The 18,688-nt window shown below is 38.2% G+C and overlaps 1 protein-coding gene across 5 annotated transcripts in view; it reads right to left on the reverse strand.

The window, feature by feature from the left end:
- Positions 1-1,152: 1,152 nt before the first annotated feature.
- ARFGEF2 (ARF guanine nucleotide exchange factor 2) overlaps positions 1,153-18,688 on the reverse strand; it is an 87,524-nt gene continuing 69,988 nt past the window's right edge. Inside the window, exons 33-39 of one of the 5 annotated variants that reach the window (XM_037006255.2) lie at positions 18,633-18,687; positions 17,472-17,586; positions 12,922-13,052; positions 9,823-9,991; positions 8,213-8,351; positions 5,308-5,425; positions 1,153-4,754 (exon numbers count right to left, since the gene is read on the reverse strand). In XM_037006255.2, the coding sequence (XP_036862150.1) occupies positions 4,578-4,754; positions 5,308-5,425; positions 8,213-8,351; positions 9,823-9,991; positions 12,922-13,052; positions 17,472-17,586; positions 18,633-18,687 (904 nt within the window). In that variant the 3' untranslated portion in view covers positions 1,153-4,577. The other 4 variants (XR_012131287.1, XR_012131288.1, XM_073236471.1 and 1 more) reach the window with 4 other exon arrangements.

Here is an 18,688-nt window from a genome sequence, read left to right on the forward strand (position 1 = left end):
TTCAGAGGTAGTAAAGCCAAGCCTAGAGTTTACTGTTTTCATATACTGGTACCTTGTATGAATCTTACAGTTGTCCCCAATGCCCACCCCCAGCTTGCTACTTGGTGAGTTTTCCTCTCTAATCTTGCCCTCAACACCAGCAAGAGGGAAAAAAGGGTTAAGAGGGGAACCTTAAAAAATAAAACCCACAATTAATATTCTCCCATTAATAATTATATTCATTAACTACTGAGGCTAAATTTTACCACCAATTGAGAACTATAAGCTTTTAGCTGCCATAAGAATAAACTAACTCCAAACTTGATGTATTTTTAACTACTACATTGAAAACAGCTTTACTTCACACCAGTCAGAATGGTTAGTATCAAAAAGGCAAAAAATCGCAAGTGGGGAAAAGGGAACCCTCCTCCTGCACTGTTGGTTGGACTGTAAACTGGTGCAACCACTACAGAGAATAGTATGAAAGTCACTAAAAATTTTTTTAGAAGTACCACATGATGCAGTTCCACTTCTGGTTATTTATTTGAAGAAAATGAAAACATGAACTTGAAAAAGATGTATCTATTCCTATGTTTATCACAGCATTATTTACAGCCAAGATATGGGGGCAACCCAAGTGTCCATCAGCGGAGGAACAGATAAGGATGTGGTATGTCTACTTTGGAATATTACTCAGCCACAGGAAAAATGAAGCCTTGCCATTTGTGACGACATGGATGGACGTAAAGGGTATTATGCTAAGTGAAATAAGTCTGACAGAGAAAGACAAATAAGTACCATATGATTTCACTTACATGTAGAATCTTAAAAACAAAACAAACATGCCCCCCGAAAAAGACTCATCAATACAGAGAAGAAAATGGTAGTTGTCAGAGAGGAGGTGAGTTGGTGAATGGGTGAAATGGGTGAAGGGGATTAAGAGGTACAAACATCCAGTTATAAAAAGTCACAGGGATGAAAATTACAGCATAGGGAATATAGTTAATAATACTGTAATAACTTTGTATAAATGGTAACCACACTTAATTGAGCATTTCATAATGTATATAAATGCTGAATCATTATGTTGTATACTTAAACTAATACAATATTGTATGTCAATTATACTTCAATTTTAAGAAACTGAGAAGGAAACAAAACAAAAACTGCAGCTTTACATTTTAAAACTTTATTGATTTACCACCTGATTAAAGCACGGGATATTTTAACAGTATTATACATAGTATTTTTACATAGAAAACTTTACATAGCATTTCATATTATATAATTCTGCTTTTCTTCCAAAAATGTATACATCCATTGGGCAAGGAATGCTTTTCATTAAATTACCAATATTAAATGCACTTAATCATCAGATTAAACAAATGTAGCTATTAATTATCTTTTAGGCAGGTAAGAGGAGGTAAAACATATTTTGCACATAAAGAAATACTGATGCAAATATGCACATAAATTTTTTTAAAAATTAGAACACTGAGAAAAACCACACCTTTGATGAGTGTCTTTTTTTGAGAGTAAGGATTTCCAGATATATTCATTCTTGTAAATATTCAGCTTTGGTTTCTTTGTTTCCCAAATGACAAAGCTGCTGGTAGCAAAACTCCAACATTTCATGTGAATTCAAGCTACATCTAACTTAATACAAATATTAAAACAGAACTGAAAAAATGCAGTATTAAGGATCCAGCTTCTGTTTAAACCAGTATCTGTTTGCATCCTAACAACAAACATTTGAATGAGATGGTCGTACTTGGATTTGTCAGTAGGTTCCTTTAATAACTATAAAGACTGCAAAATGTATAGCCATAATCACAAAAAAACCGATGAAAGTTTAGGGTTTTTTTTTCTTCATTTTGTACAAAAGTCACCTGTTGGGGAAAATGTTGTTTCCAGATGTTAAACAATTTCCATAATGTATGTTCTTTGGTTGTACTCGAGGAGTAACAGGGAAAAGGTGTATTTGACTGTAAAGATGCATACTAGAAATAAAATTTCCCATCCCCTGTTTGTTGTTAAGATGCCAAAGCTGGTGATTTCCCTAGACAATGAAGAAAAACAAAATCGCTCACAGCAGCAGTATAGTAACAAATAAAACTTCTCTATGGAGACCTAGCACATATAATCAACACTTAAAGCATTCTGAGAAAGAAATAAGGCTTTGGAAATGCTTCCCTCTTCTCCATGACTCTGTTAGTAAATAGTGTCCTGGCCTGGTGCTGCAGCCACACACACCCTTTTCACTAGTGTTTGGTGGCATAAGCCGTGTTACCATGAGATAGATTTATTCACAAAATAGGATTTAGGCTGAATGGCTTATTATTGGAGGTAAGGGATTTCCTCTGTATGTCATGGTTCACCAACATGAAAAATTATCCTAAATGGTTTTACATCCAGTTTTTAAAAGGTCCATGCTGATACAATTCAACAACCTTATTCAAAAAACCATATCTTTTAAAAGACAAAATTAAAATTCAAACCTGAATTTTCAGCAAGTAACAAAATGTGCTTACACATTTCCTACTCTGTTAAGGGAGGCGAAAAATGAAAAAGGCAGGAATAACACTGGAAAAGTCTTGCAGTCACATTCAATGAAGAAAATGTCACATGAGAAAAAACCCCCAATCAGGGTCTTGGGTTTACAGAAAATGTTAAGTATTAATGAACACACATGCTCCCCACTTAAACCTTTAGTACAAGTGTCAGTGTAGATGACTGACTAGTGGAGGCTGTGGTGAACTGCAGTACCAGGCAGTAAGTCCGAATGCAGCTTCCACGTTGCAGTGTGAAGACGTAAGGGATTTCATGGTGCTAACAGTTTGCCTTCATAGTAAAGTACTCTCCCACAGCCCCCTCCTGCTCAATGATATAGCTCCTCTTCTCTAATGGATGTAAATAACATAAAAACCTAAACCTGTTCTTTTTTTCTTTGGTAGAGAAATTAAAACACTTTTGGGGAAAGAAAACAGTAGACAGAGTGCTACTGACCAAAACCAGCATTTCTCAAGGCTGTTAAAAACACAACAATTTAAGAAATCGATCTCTTAGTAAACAAAAGCACCAGAATCCTTCTCTATAAAGAAAAAACTTCTGATTTTATAGATAGGTTCCCAACTTACTAACTGCTAAGGCACCGGAGTTGACATCAATACGACCCAATTTACAGGACTAAAGGGAATAGGTAGAAGTCTGAATGCGTGAGTGGCTCTGTAACACCCTCTCTAATGCTGGATGCCGCTCTAGGTGGGCAGTAGATGAGAGGGCAGAGGATGAAGTATATGTTCACTTTCTCACTGACTCAGAAATATTAAGCTTCCAAATATACTGCTTGCAGGCTTTGGGCTGTATTTGTGTACTGCCCACTTCTACATAAGCTGCATCAGGATTGCACCGTCATTAATATAATAAGGACCCCAGAATCTAACCTTTCCAAAGAATTCAACACTGAGGCTCGAATTAACAGAAGTGCTGGGCACAAGACACCTCCTGCCATGGTCTCAGTTTAGCTGTGCTGGCCTCACAAAAGCACAGGTTCAACTTCTGTGGCCAAGGAGGTCCACGGAGCGACCTTTCTCAGTCACTATCCCTCTCTCTCGAGGGCTCTTTAATGGGGACTGTGCAAAGTGGGGTACTGATAATTGGTACGCACTATTCTGAGGTAAAAATAAAAGGTTTACTCAAATATAAATTACCTTTGTTAAATAACTTCATTTTTGTTACTACTTCATATATTAGATTTCAGAGTATGTGAGGGAAATTTTAATTTAATACACATCCACAAATACTTACTTGAAGGAAGGCTAGTCATCTTCCAATAAGTTTTTAATTTTCTTGTGGACTTTTTCTCCCCAAGTTACTGTAACAGGGAGAGCCAGGAGGAAATACATGTTTTTAACTTGCAAGCGCATACTTCTAACTTAATTACTAAACTCAGTCTTCAATCAAATCTTCAGTAATTTCTTTTTGAAAAATACTTTAAAAATCACCCAGACATTAACAAAACAGGAAAAAAACCAAACAAACCCAACCCTTTGTTTCCTTTTCTCCAAACTAATCTAGCTGACTCACAATTGACAAAAACACTCAAACTCCTCCAACACAAACAACAAAAAACCCCAGCATATTTAAGGTGGCACTTAGCCGTTACAAGAAATTTTATTAACATACTCTCTAATGATCACAAACCTATACAGCTATGTTCAGTATTTTCAAGTAGAGTGACTTCCTCTGACAAAACATTTACAGCCAATCATGGGACTTTGCTAGAAAATGACAGCATGTGCAATGACAGATTTGACAAGTTCAATCAGTAAAATGGAATGACAGAGATGAAACAGACTCCCCACTTACTGTGTTCACTGGGTATGCAACCGTTTAATGAAATACCACGACACCTTAGTCAGGACCCTGATGGGACCAGCACAGAGACCATCTTTATCCAGGCCATTCTCCAGGCCATTCTGAGCTCCCAGATGCCAACTCCTTGTTCCTATGATCTGACCCTTCATGAGATGTGCCAGGCAGAGGAGGTGGCATGGTGAACACTGCAGAGCTGCAGCAGCGGCCCTCGGGGCTCCGGGCTACCACACTGGGGAAAACGTCCCTGATACCGGGGGTGGCGCTTCTGGAATCCATATCTTATACACAACACCTATCCGTAGGAAGAACTTCCGCAGAACAGCTCGGAGCTCAGGAATCAGGTCAAACTGCATAATTTCACACAAGTAGGGGTAGTACATTGAAGCATGAGCTTTAAACTTGAGATGGGAGAGAAGCAGAGAGGGAAATGAGACATGGGACTTATTTTTTGGGACTAGTTTTTCAGAAGTATTCATCTCACCCTGGAATTGCTTGCAATATCAGTGTTTTTTCTTGCTATTAGAAAGATGGTACAACAAGTTTGCAAATTAGATCTTCTTGTAATCATATTTAACTCTACACAGCAATTATTTGGGCACAGCCTTGCTATCAAAATCAACTTTTATTTTAAGTAAAGGAATTCTCAGTTTTAAACCAGTGCTTAATAATCTCAGCCTTTGCCTTCCAACATGACCACTGAAAGGCAACTCAGCTGTTCAGAAGTGACATGCCTGGTTTTAACTTTAGCCTTTCTCAACTGGGGTTCTTAGAGAAAGAGCCTAATATCCTAAGGCATCACTGTGTGTGATGATAAACTCTCCTATGCATCGAGACTGGTGCTAGTTATGTAACCACCCTCGGAAGAACTGAGAAAATAGTTATTTAAACTCTGAGTAAAAAGCCAACTCAAGCCTATGTCCTACTGGAGACATAGCGTTTACTAGTTCATACCTTTTCATCGTTTATTTTGAGGGTTTTTGTTAGAAGTAACAATAGGAGACTAGTCCAGGCCTCCCGATGGCTTTCAGAATTCACGGTGATGAAATAGGCCAGGGCCTCACTGCACACACTGGAAGAACCAGAGGGGAGAAGCACATCAAACAAAAGATCGACACCTCACACATTCTCCTGGAGCAGAGAGCTCTTTCTTCTTGCGATCAGCATTTGCTGAGCAGCTGCTGGCAGTGCCACCCTGAGCAAATCTCTGAGCCTGTTTCCTCAGCTGTAAAATGGGGAAAAATGTACCAAACTCAAGGGATTTGTGTGAAGATTAAGTAAGTATGTTAAATGTTATCTGGGCTCCATCAGTGTCTGCAGCAGGCCAAGCTCAGAGCTTACCATCTATAGTTAACTACACCCTGTCTTTCTCTTCTCACATCACACTCGACTGTCTTTTTTTTAACACGCTGAAGACTTAACATTTATGTATCTCCTTTAGAGAAACTTTGAGACTATGTAGATAATTTTTTTTAGGCTTGCTTCAAATTGAAATAAGCTACTGGTGTTCCCTTTCATTAATTTACTTTTTTTCCCTAGATTATGGCTTTTCGTATCTTGTTACTACAAAATGACTTGAAAAGTACAGAAAAATGATAAAGTAGAGAAAAATACCCATAATTCCAGCATTTAACAAATATATGACAATATTTTGGCATATTTCCTTCCAGTTTTTTTTCCTTTGGTTGTTAAAAAACATTGCTGAAAATCACAAGTATATGGCTTTTACATCGGCTTTTTTGTGGTGAAACTGGCATTATGAGCATATTCCCACATCAAGGAAAATTACTGTTTTTTTAAAACTTCATTTTTAATGGCTGTATTATATTCTATCATGGGATATACTATAATTTAGTTATCCATTCTATGGTTGAGCTATTTTAAATTTCTTCTCTTATTATGTCAGTCCGCAATAAATATTCTATATAGGAATCCTGATTCCTATTTCTAAGACATTTTTTAAAGTAGATTTCCTAACAGTGGAATTACTGAGTTAAAGAAAGAGACTGACCATTTTAAGGCTTCTGATATATAATGACACCCAGTTTCCAGAAAGATCCTGTCACTGTACACTCCCACTGGCAGTGCAGGAGAGTGCATGTCTTATTACATGGTTGCCAGCACTGCATGTTAATGTTTTTATATCTTAAAGGAGTAAAAGGAGGCTTAGCCATAGCATCTTGCTCACAGCTGCCCAAGAAGCTGGTGGCAAAGATATACTTTTCTGCCTGGGGCTCTTTCAATGGCATCCCACTATCTCTCCATGGCTACATGGCTAATTAAAGTTAGTACATCCTAGAATCCATATGATTCTAATACATTTCTCTTGGAAAGAAGGAATGATGGGATGTTAGAACTGACATAGCCCTAAAGAGGACCTATGGGCTTCACTCCAGGCCTGCTGACTCTGAGCTCAGAGCACTTCACTGGGTGCTCAGGTTTCTGGGCCCTAAGAGACTTATGAATGAGAGAATTGAGGCCCCATCCTCTTCAGGGCATTAAGAAAAGTGAAACAGAAGAGGCCACAAATGGAAGAAAAAAGGAAAAAAAAAAAAGGACGGAAACAAAAGCAAAAATAAACTCATGGGACTACATCAAACTAAAAGGTTTCTGTACGGCAAAGGACATCATCAACAGAACAAAAAGGCATCCTACAGTATGGGAGAATATCTTTGTAAGTGACATATCCAACAAGGGGTTAACATCCAAAATATATAAAGAACTTACACGCCTCAACACCCAAAAAGCAAATAACCCAATTAACAAATGGGCAGAGGATATGAAAAGACAGTTCTCCAAAGAAGAAATTCAGATGGCCAACAGACACATGAAAAGATGCTCCACATCACTAATCATCAGGGAAATGCAAATTAAAACCACAGTGAGGTATCACCTCACACCAGTAAGGATGGCCAGCATCAAAAAAACTAAGAACAACAAATGCTGGCGAGGATGCAGAGAAAGGGGAACCCTCCTACACTGCTGGTGGGAATGTAAGCTAGTTCAACCATGGTGGAAAGCAATATGGAGGTTCCTCAAAACACTAAAAATAGAAATACCATTTGACCCAGAAATCCCACTCCTTGGAATTTACCCAAAGAATACAACTTCTCAGATTCAAAAAGACATATGTACCCCTATGTTTATCGCAGCACTTTACAATAGCCAAGATATGGAAGCAACCTAAGTATCCATCAGTAGATGAATGGATAAAGAAGATGTGATACATATACACAATGGAATACTATTCAGACATAAGAAAGAAACAAATCTTACCATTGGAACAACATGGGTGGAGCTGGAGTATATTATGCCCAGTGAAATAAGCCAGGCGGAAAAAGACAAGTGCCAAATGATTTCCCTCATTTGTGGAGTATAACAATGAAGCAAAACTGAAGGAACAAAATGGCAGCAGACTCACAGACTCCAAGAAGGAACCAGTGGTTACCAAAGGGGAGGGGTGTGGGAGGGCGGGTGGGGAGGGAGGGAGAAGGGGACTGAGGGGTATTATGTTTAGTACACATGGTGTGGGGGATCACGGGGAGACAGTGTAGCACAGAGAAGGCACACAGTGAATCTGTGGCATCTTGCTGCACTGATGGACAGTGACTGCATTGGGGTACGGGTGGGGACTTGATAATATGGGTAAATGTAGTAAACACATTGTTTTTTCATGTGAAACCTTCATAAGAGTGTATATCAATTGTACCTTAAAAAAAAAAAGTAAAAAAAAGGAAAGCAGTTGGTGAGGGTGTTGGCATGAAGGTATTTTTTTCCTACTTTTTAAAATTCAAAGTATTGCTGTAATGCATTTTATGTATTATGGATAAGAAATTGAATCGGAAACCAATCTTCTTACGTTAAAAGTCGCTGCTGTATTTCTTCCCAGGAATCTCTGCGGTTTTCATCAACATACATTCGAAATAGGATCCTCAGACAACAAGCCAGGCTGCTGGTTTCTTGTTTTAGAAGATTGGGTTTAGACTTACCCTTAAAACCTAGAGATTAAATAGTCACATAAATAGTGCACACTCCTAGGATAAAAGTGCCAAGAAATCATGTGGGAACCTAATCTAGTCACTTTAGGGGATACTGAAACAACTCACATTCCTTTTTTAATTGAAGCATAACTGACCTTTAACATAGTAGTTTCATGTGTACAATATATTGATTTGTTATTTGTATACATTGTGAAATAATGACCACAATGAGTCTAGTTACCATCTGTCACCATACAAAGTTACAGATTTGTTTTCTTATGATGAAAACATTTAAGATTTACTCTCTTAGCAATTTTAAAATATAGACTATAATATTATTGACTATAGTCACCACTCTGTACATTATATCCCTATGACTTATTTTTGAACTGTCAGCTTGTACCTTATGACACCCTCCTCCCTGGTAGCCATCATTCCATTCTCTGTATCTATGAGTTTGGTTTTCTTGTTTCTTGATTTGTTTTGTTTTTTAGATTTCACATATAGGTGAAATCATCTGGTATCTCTTATTTCACTCTTAAATCATATGTCTCTCTTATTTCACTAGCATAAATCTCACATTCTTATTAATACAAGTCAGTTATCAAAGGCAGTCATGACATCTTATCCTCCGTGTAAGACACACTTCATTCCTCAATGCCCTGAACTGTTCTCCATTTAGTCTCTGCTCAGTGACTGCTCACTAGACTGCTCATTATTTCATCTTTTCAAGTTTTGAGAACTCAAACATAATTCTAAGTTGCAAGGTTTTTTTTTTCACGAAGTACACATAAGAACACATTTTCTTAAAGCAGTACAGTCATAGAGATGTAAAAACTACTCTCGTAAGTAAAACCTTAATGTAGGTAAAGATAGAATATATCTAGAGATTTTAAAGCTATAGAGAAAAATAACATTTTTAAATTGTGGATTAAAATAGGCACTTGGGGACAAAAATGAATAGTTACCCAATAAGGGTAACAGTGCAGAAATGATATAAAACATCACTTTTGTGCAAAGTTCACAAACTTAGACTTCCACCATCACCCCTGCATGCATCTATCTGTCTTTCAATCAGTCACCTCCAGGATTTATGTATTTATTCTTCAAGGTGGGGAAGAGAGAGGACCCCTAAAAGCCTCATAAGATGTACAATGCTTTCTGTTTCCCTATTATACTTTTTATATAATCATGTTTAACTACACAATTTTAAACTAATGTAAAACTTCTTGACTTGCTAGATCCGTTCTAGTCTAACTACCAATTTGTTTTTCCACCAAATGCTTACTGAGAATCTCCTGTGTGCCAGGCAATATTGTTGGTACTGGGATGAAATGTATCCAGCATTTCTCTTCTTTCTCCCTCAAGCATGAACATATCTGGTAAATTATTCCAGCTATGTGTACAGTATCAGGCACTTCCCAAAGACTTTAATGTTTTAGGAGAGTAACCAGTATAGAGAGTGGTCCTATCTGCTGTGTGGACCTACCTGCTCGCCACAGTACAGTCCGTTGCTCGTAATTGGAGTTGAAGGCCTTTGAGAATGAATGGGACTCTTGCAAACAGTCCAATAGCTTGAAGAGGTGCTGGGAAGACATGCACTTATACATACCCTGATCCTCTGTCTCTACGTGGATATCTGCATCCAGCGTGTCTTGCTAGAGAGGGGAGGACAAGAGAGCTAAGTAGAGAAGATGGAGTGGTTTTGGATACTGTGATAGCAGATGAAGGCAGTCATAACTCTCCAAAAGTCCTCCTCTGTGTGAGATATACCTCACTCTTCAACACCTTGACCTGTTATCCTCAGAGACTCTGTTACTAACTAGAGAAAGAATACACTGGGCTCTGGCATGATGCGGGGGCTCTGCAGGCCAAAATTTCAGTGTTGTCAGTATTGTCTTTATTATCTCTCCAATTATCTCACTATAGGATTGCCCTGTCATTTTATAAAGAAACTGGAAAATGAGAATATCAAACTGCATTATATGTGATAGAGTGTATGAATCTCAAAACTTACTCATTGAAAGATAGAAACTGTTAAGCAGAGCCCAAGTGGCATCTTTAGCTTCATCAGGTGATTAATGAACTGTAGGTTTGACAACTGTTTTCACATGTGAAGGGAAAAAACTGTAAAAAAGGTATGGAATGCTAGAAACTTCTATTGAATGTGTTGCCTAAATGTGAGAATGTGAGGAATCACTAGGGATCACATATTTGTTGAGACCTCTAGGAATGGATCTCATTCTCTTCATAAACAAGCCAGAAGTTACAAAAAGGCAGAGTTTGAAATACTCCCCAAGTTGATGAATAGATTCAGTGCGATGCTTATCAAAATCCCAGATTACTTCCCTGCAGAAATTGACAAGTTGATCCTAAAATTCAAGTGGAAATACAAGTGTCACAGAATAGCCAAAATAATCTTGAAAAATGCAGCACAAAGTTGGAAGACTCATACTTCCAATTTCAGAACTAACTAAAAAACTACCATAATTAAGACAGGGTGGTACTGGCATAAAGACAGACTTTGGAACACAACTTCAAGTCCAGAAATAAATTCTTATGTTTATGGTCAAGTGATTTCCAACATGGGTGCCAGAACAATTCACTGGGGAAAAATAATCTTTGCAACAAATGGTGCTGGGACAGTTGAATATCTAGGTACAAAAGAACAAATGTAGATCTTCTATTTCCCATCATAAACAAAAATAAACTAAAAAATGAATCAAAAACCTAAATGTAAGGGCAAAAATTATAGGACTCCTAAAAGAAAATGTAGGCCTATATCTCTGTGACTTTGAATTAGGCAATACTTTCTTAGACATAACCAAAAGTACAAGTAAAAGAAGAAACAATAACTTGGAATTCATCAAAATTAAAAATCCTGTACTTCACAGGGTACCATCAAGAAACTGAAAAGACAATGCACAGAATGGGAGACAATAGTTGCAAATCATTTATCTGATAGGGGACTAGTGTCCAGAATATACAAAAACTCTTTACAACTCAACAATAAAAAGATAAATGACCCAATATTAAAATGGGCGAAGTATTTGCATGGACATTTCTCCAAAGGTAAACAAAGTGGCCACCACGAACAGAAGACACTCAGCATCATTCATCATTAGGGAGATGGAAATCCAATCTACAATGAGACACCACTTCATACCCACTGGAATGGCTATAACAATTAAGAAAAAAGGCTATAACAACCATTGGTGAGGATGTGGAGAAATTGGAATCTTCATCCACTTCTGATAGGAATGTAGAATAGTTATGCTGCTTTGGAAAATAGTCTGGCAATTCTTCAAAAAGGTAAACAGAGTTACCATATGACCCAGCAATGCCACTCCTAGTTATATATGCAAGAGAATTAAAAACATATGTCTACATAAAAACTTGCTACATACATTCACAGCGCATTATTCATAATAGTCAGACAATGGAAACAACTTAAATGTCTATCAACTGATGAATGGATAAACAAAATGTGGTATAGTCATACAATGGAGTATTATTCAGTCATATATAAAAATAATGAAGTACTGATACATGCTACAACATGGATGAACTGGAAAACATTATGCTAAATGAAAGAAGCTAGGCACAAAAGCTCACATACAGTATGACTTTATAACTGTGAAATATCGGGATTAGGCAAATTGTAGAGCCACAAAGTAGATGAGTGATTGCCAAGGGCTGAGGCAAGGAGGGAATGGGGAGTGACTGCTAATGGTTACGACATTCCCTTTTGCAGTGATAAAAATATTCTGGAATTAGCGGAGATATTTGTACAACATTGTGAATATAAAAAACCACTGAATTGTACACTCAAGAAATAAAAAAAACAAAAGGATAGTCTTTGGGCTGGATCAGGCCCACAGATGTATTATGCTCATTAGTAATTATATTATTTAATTAACAGGAGAGTTCCTGTATGAAATATTTTTGGTTCTGCCTACTTTTGAAAAACTGGCTGACTTGACCTACCTGACAGCAATGTGTTCCCAGGGCTGGGAGGTGGCTGTGGCTCTGGCAGAGTGGGAGCCCTCTGATTTCCCACCCAAACTGCTGCATTCCCAGCAGGATCTGTCAGTCCCTGAAGCACTTAAGTTTACAACCCATGGTATAAAGTTACTGTCCGGCTCTGGACACTCAATTCTCTGTTTCTAAGAACACCAGTTATAAAAGGTTGCATATGCAAAAGAAAAAATGAACATTCTGAAGGAAAAACTGGTATCTTTATCCACATATTTTCCCTCTCAGTTTTATTCGGTTAAACTGTATAACAATTATGAGGAATAGTCACCGTGATTAATTACACTCTTTCTTTGAAGCACCCAGGTGGGGGGGTGGCATTCTGAGCAGCACTGTATGGTAAGCTGGCCCTTAATTTTTAGTGTTTGCTGATTTCTATGGTGTAAATGCTCCCACTGTGGCTAACTTCAGGCCACCCACATGGGTCGTGGGGCTAGGAAGAGATGAGCATGATGGGTTCTCGTGAGCTGGTATGAGCTGGCTCTAGCGTACCACTGCATCAGAGCAACCTCCCCACAGACAAGGATGCCCTTCTGGGGCCTGCTCTTATTACCTGGGCAGCAACCATGTGCTCTGCATCTTCCTTTTTGCTTGTTGCAGGATAGAACACGATGTTGTCAATGGTCTGTATCAATTCCAACTGGACCACACACTTGATGAGGAGGCTGGCAAACAGTTTCTGATCTATATTAGATGATAAAGATTAACCCTAATAATGATTCAGCCAGTACTGAGTAAATATTCACTGAGCTCCTACTATGTGCCAGGCATGATTCTTGACACTATGGCATATGAATAAGCTGGACAAAAATTCCTGCTCCCATGGCACAGATGATAAACAAGATACTGAGTGTAAGATACAGTGTGTCAAATGATGACATAAGGTTGGAATGGGGAATTCCTACCTTATGTCATCATTTGACACGCTGCAAGGCTACAGGTTTAAATAAGCTGATCAAGAAAGGTTTCTCTGAAAATGTCATATTTGAGCAAAGATTTGAAGAAGGTGAGACACTCGGCTACACAATTTCCGTGTCCAGCAAGTTTCTCAGTGCCCAAAGTGCCACTCACTGTACAGACCAAGTCTGAACTGTGCCCTAAGTCCAGGAGGCCATGAGCTCCTACGGTGGGCCCTCTCCAGAGTGCATCTCAGTCTTGAGGGTGGGGTGGGGTTCATTTTCATTCTCAGTTCTTGGATCACTTTCTGTCTGCCCTGGAGGTGGTAGCTCCTTTCCCTATTTTCTACTCTCTATCCCTCAAGTCTTCTTTACTTCTTCTAGTGGTCAGACATCTTTGACTAGTTAACAATTGTTTACCTAGAATTTTCCCTGTTCAGATTATTGGTGTAGTTTCTGCCTACTGACTAGACTGACTAATCTTCCAGTCTTCTCATCCTTGGGCTCAGGGGTGGCCCATGCCAGGCATCTCAGAGGTGTTGGTTCATTTGACTATAGTAAAAGTAGAGACTCCTTTTCAACTTATTGTAGAATCAGAATGTTGAAAATATTCAATAAAGCACTTAGTAAAGGCAAACAGGAAGGCTGGGTCACCAGGTTTTTGAAAGTGGCTATGAAATATATATGAATAACAATTCTCCATGCAAAATTAGTTTTAACTAAGAGAGGATATAGTGGAGTTGCAGCTAGTGTATGTTAAACTTACTCCAGTTCAAAATTATACCGCGTTGGACCAACAATAAAAAGAAGGAAAGAAAACAACACAAGTGGTGTAAGAGACTCTGCCTGCTGATTCACTCACTGAGCTACGCCCAGAGGGGAGGCTGAGGGGGGAGTCCGGGAGGAGAAGCACAGCATCGTTCCTTGGAGGAATGGCAGGGGTCTCTCAGGGCGGAAACACCTCACTACAGTGAGAATGATTCTGAGTAAAGAAATGTACACTTGGCCCACATACAAGCCAACTCTGCTACTTGAGGCTGATGAGGAAACATAGCTCTTTCTCTCACTGGAAACTGGAGAGAACCTGGCTGTGCTGCAGACACTAATGAACAGCATGTCAGTCTCCAGCACAGACCCTTTCTGATGGATTTCAGGGGTGATTATTTTTTATGCCTTCAAAAGAAAATGGTGCCCATGCTCATGAGTAGGAAGAATTAATATTGTCAAAATGGCCATCCTGCCTAAAGCAATCTACAGATTCAATGCAATCCCTGTCAAAATACCGACACCATTCTTCAATGAACTACAACAAATAGTTCTAAAATTCATATGGAAGCATAAAAGACCCTGAATAGTCAAAGACATCCTTAGAAGGAAGAATAAAGTGGGGGGGATTATGCTCCCCAACTTCAAGCTCTTCTACAAAGCCACAGTAATCAAGACAATTTGGTACTGGCACAAGAACAGACCCATAGATTAATGGAACAGAATAGAGTCCAGATATAAACCCATACATATATGGCCAATTAATATATGATAACATAGCCATGGACATACAATGGAAAAATGATAGCCTTTTCAACAACTGGTTGGTAAAACTGGACGGCTACATGTAAGAGAATGAAACTGGATCACTGTCTACCTCCATACACAAAAGTTAACTTGAAATGGATCAAAGACCTGAATGTAAGTCATGAAACCATAAAACTCCTAGAAGAAAACAGACAAAACTCTCTTGAATATAAACATGAGCAACTTTTTCATGAACATATCTCCTTGGTCAAGGGAAAAAAAGCAAAAATGAACAAATGGGACTACGTCAAACTAAAAAGCTTCTGTACAGCAAAGGACACCATCAATAGAACAAAAAGGCATTCTATAGTATGGGAGAATATATTCATAAATGACAGATCCGATAAGGGGTTAACATCTAAAATATATAAAGAGCTTATATGCCTCAACACTCAAAAAGCAAATAACCAAATTAAAAAATGGACAGAGGATCTGAACAGACACTTCTCCACAGAAGAAAGTTAGATGGCCAACAGGCATATGAAAAGATACTCCACATCACTAATTATCAGGGAAATGCAAATTAAAACCACAATGAGATATCACCTCACATGTTAGGATGGCCAACATCCAAGACAAAAGCAGCAACAAACAGTGGCGAGGATGTGGAGACAGGTGAACCCTCCTACACTATTGGTGGGAATGTAATTAGTTCAACCATTGTGGAAAGCAGTATGGAGGTTCCTCAAAACACTAAAAATAGAAATACCATTTGACCCAGGAATTCCACTTCTAGGAATTTACCCAAAGAAAGCAAGATCCCAGATTCAAAAAGACATATGCACCCCTGTTTATCACAGCACTATTTACAATAGCCAACACATGAAAGTAATCTAAGTGTCCATCAGTAAACGAATGGATCAAAAAGATTATTCAGCCATAAGAAGAAAACAAATCCTACCATTGCAACAACATGGATGGAGCTAGAGGGTATTATGTTCAGTGAAATAAGCCAGGTGGAGAAAGACAAGTGTTAAATGAGTTCCCTCATTTGTGGAGACGGAAAAGCAAAACTGAAGGAACAAAACACAGCAGACTCACAGAACCCAAGGATGACTAGCGTTACCAAAGGGAAAGAAGTTGGTTAGGGTGGGTGGGGAGGGATAAGGGGATTAAGGGGTATTATGGTTAGCACACATAATATAGGGGGGTGCATGGGGAAGGCAGTGTAACACAGAGAAGACAAGTAGTGACTCTATAGCATCTTACTATGCTGATGGACAGTGACTGCAGTGGGGTGTGTGGTGGGGACTTGATAACAGGGGAATGTAGTAACCACAATGCTGCTCATGTGAAACCTTCGTAAGATTGTATATCAATGATACCTTAATAAAAAATAAAAAATAAAGAAAATGGTGACTGTGCACATATAGCTTTGCCTAATTCATTGCTTCAAAAGTTCACATCAGTGTTAACACCTACAGCCTGGCATGTTGAGAAAAGGGTGGGACTGCCATGAAGGAAAACAATGGGTGCACAACTTTAAAAAGGCCAGACCACCACCAGAGAAGTTCCTATTTCTCAGTCAGCCAAAAGTTTATCTGAATCAGCAGCATCAAGAGACAAACTAGTAGAAGTACATACTGACAAGTTACATCGCCTGGCAAGGTCCCAGTTCACTGAAATGTAACAGTCCTCAAAGGGCTAGTGTAAGGATTACACGAAATCATACACATGAAACCCACAGCACAGTGCCTGGCTCATGACAAATGTTAAACCTGTTTTTTTAAATGACAGACAGTGAAGCTCACCATCAGCAGCATGAAGAGACAAACTAGTAGAAGTAATTTGGAATCACATCCAGAAAAGGGACCTCTAAAACAGAAAGGGCTCCTCTAAACCAATCAAAAAGTCCAGCAATCAATACAAAATGAGCAAAGATTATGAACAAACAGCTCATAAAAAGGAAAATAGACATGGGTTTTAAACACATGAAAAACTGCTCAGTTTCACTCATAATTAGAAAACTGTCAATTAAAATACTCCAAAGATGCCAAGTATCACCTAAGTGTTCCCAAAGACTATGGAAACAGGTACTACCCTAATGGGTAGCATTCTGGAACTGTCAAAATGGCAAACGCACTTATCTATTAACCTAGCAATCCTATTTCTAGGAATTAATTGTGCAGATAAACTCACAAAGACACACATAGTAGGTGATTAAATGCAGCTCTGTTTATAACAAAAAAAGATTGGGAATAATGTAAGTGGCTATTAGTAGGAACCCAATTTAACAAACATCTACATCCTGGGATAATATCTAACAGTATAAAAGATTGTGAAAGCTCTTTAGGTACTGATTTTGAATGATATCTAAGATATACTAAGTGAAAAAAGAATAATGCACAGTATCCTATGTTTGTATGAGAAGTAGGAGAATTCATATATAAATGTGTGTATATATGCACATATGTATGTATGGATGGATATGCATTCCTCGCATATGGATAAAACATCTCTGGGAAAGACACATAAGAAACTGGTGACATTGGCTGCCACAAGAAGGGACTGGAAGATTGAGGCACAGGTGCAGCAGAACAGATTATTACATTTACTCTTTTTGTATCTTCTGAATATTTGAATAACTTAATGTTACCTATTTGAAATAAAAATTATTTTTAAAAAGCAGCCTTACTTGCATATGGTCTACCTTTCCAGCTGTCATCAGTCGGGTTAGAGAGTTGGCTCTGGCCTCTCTCAGAGGCATTTTTATCTATGCTGCTTAAAGACTGGCGATCCAGGTCCACATCCTAAAAGGAAACCAGAGAGAAGCTAATGTTCAGCTTTCTCCATTCTCAATCAGTACCTGGGCAGAGATGTGCCTGTTACCACACTGTTGGCCCACCCTGAATTTACGTGCCTTGCTTAGGTTGAAGTACACTTACACTGCATGTTTAACGTAGCACCTCTCAAAGGCTGAATAGCAGAGATTACAAATTTCAATCATTTCTCCCTCCCATTAAAATGTCACGTTTTTTTATACCAACTTAGAGGGTATTTCTCTATACATACTATGACTGAAAAATGGGCATGACTATTAATGAGATCAAGTTAAAAAACAAACTAATAAAATAACTAGCCTTTAAATCGATAGCAGCAGACAGTTAACAAGCAGAAAATGTTTAAATAATAAACCTCATTTTTATATTCCAAATGCCTTTTAAAATCTATGGCCTTATAGTTATGTGGGTGGGAATAGAAGTTAATAATACAAACCCCCTGTAAACCAATGTGAGACTTGAATTAGAATTTCTTTTTTTTGGCATCACACAAAAAATAAGATTTACTGTTCCACTGGTGTGGAGGAAAGCATTCTTCATTTAGGAGGGTAACAAACAGAGATAATCAAGTCAAAGTACTATTTATAACAGTGAAGCACAAACTGACCTAACAGCCCTAAAGACAGAATCCATTAAATAATGTTACACTAATGTGCAGCCACTGCAAAGACTGCTCTCAAAGAATATTTAACATGGAAAAATGCTCACAGTGTTAAATATAATATTATGTGCCAAGTGAACCCAATTTTCAAACATGTATGGGTTATATGTGCATGGTCACACAAACTAAAAAAACCAGAAATGTAAAAATAGGTTTTTATTGGGTGAGGTGACTTATTTTCTTGATCCTTTTCTGTACTTTCTAAAAAGTGTTAGTGAACATGTAAAATTTTTATATCTAATAACCTTTTTTACTCACTTTCCATCAGAAAAGCACAAACTCTTTGGGCTAATTTTTCACTGTAATGAGATCAGTTACATAACAAAGATCCCCCCTCCCCCCAAAAAAATCCTACCAAGTGTTTTTCTGATGAATCTTCCTCCATCCCAACAGGTCTCCATGTCAACAAAC

This window comes from Manis javanica, chromosome 5 (genome assembly GCF_040802235.1).
Source record: "Manis javanica isolate MJ-LG chromosome 5, MJ_LKY, whole genome shotgun sequence".
In the NCBI taxonomy this organism is placed as follows: Eukaryota; Metazoa; Chordata; class Mammalia; order Pholidota; family Manidae; genus Manis; species Manis javanica.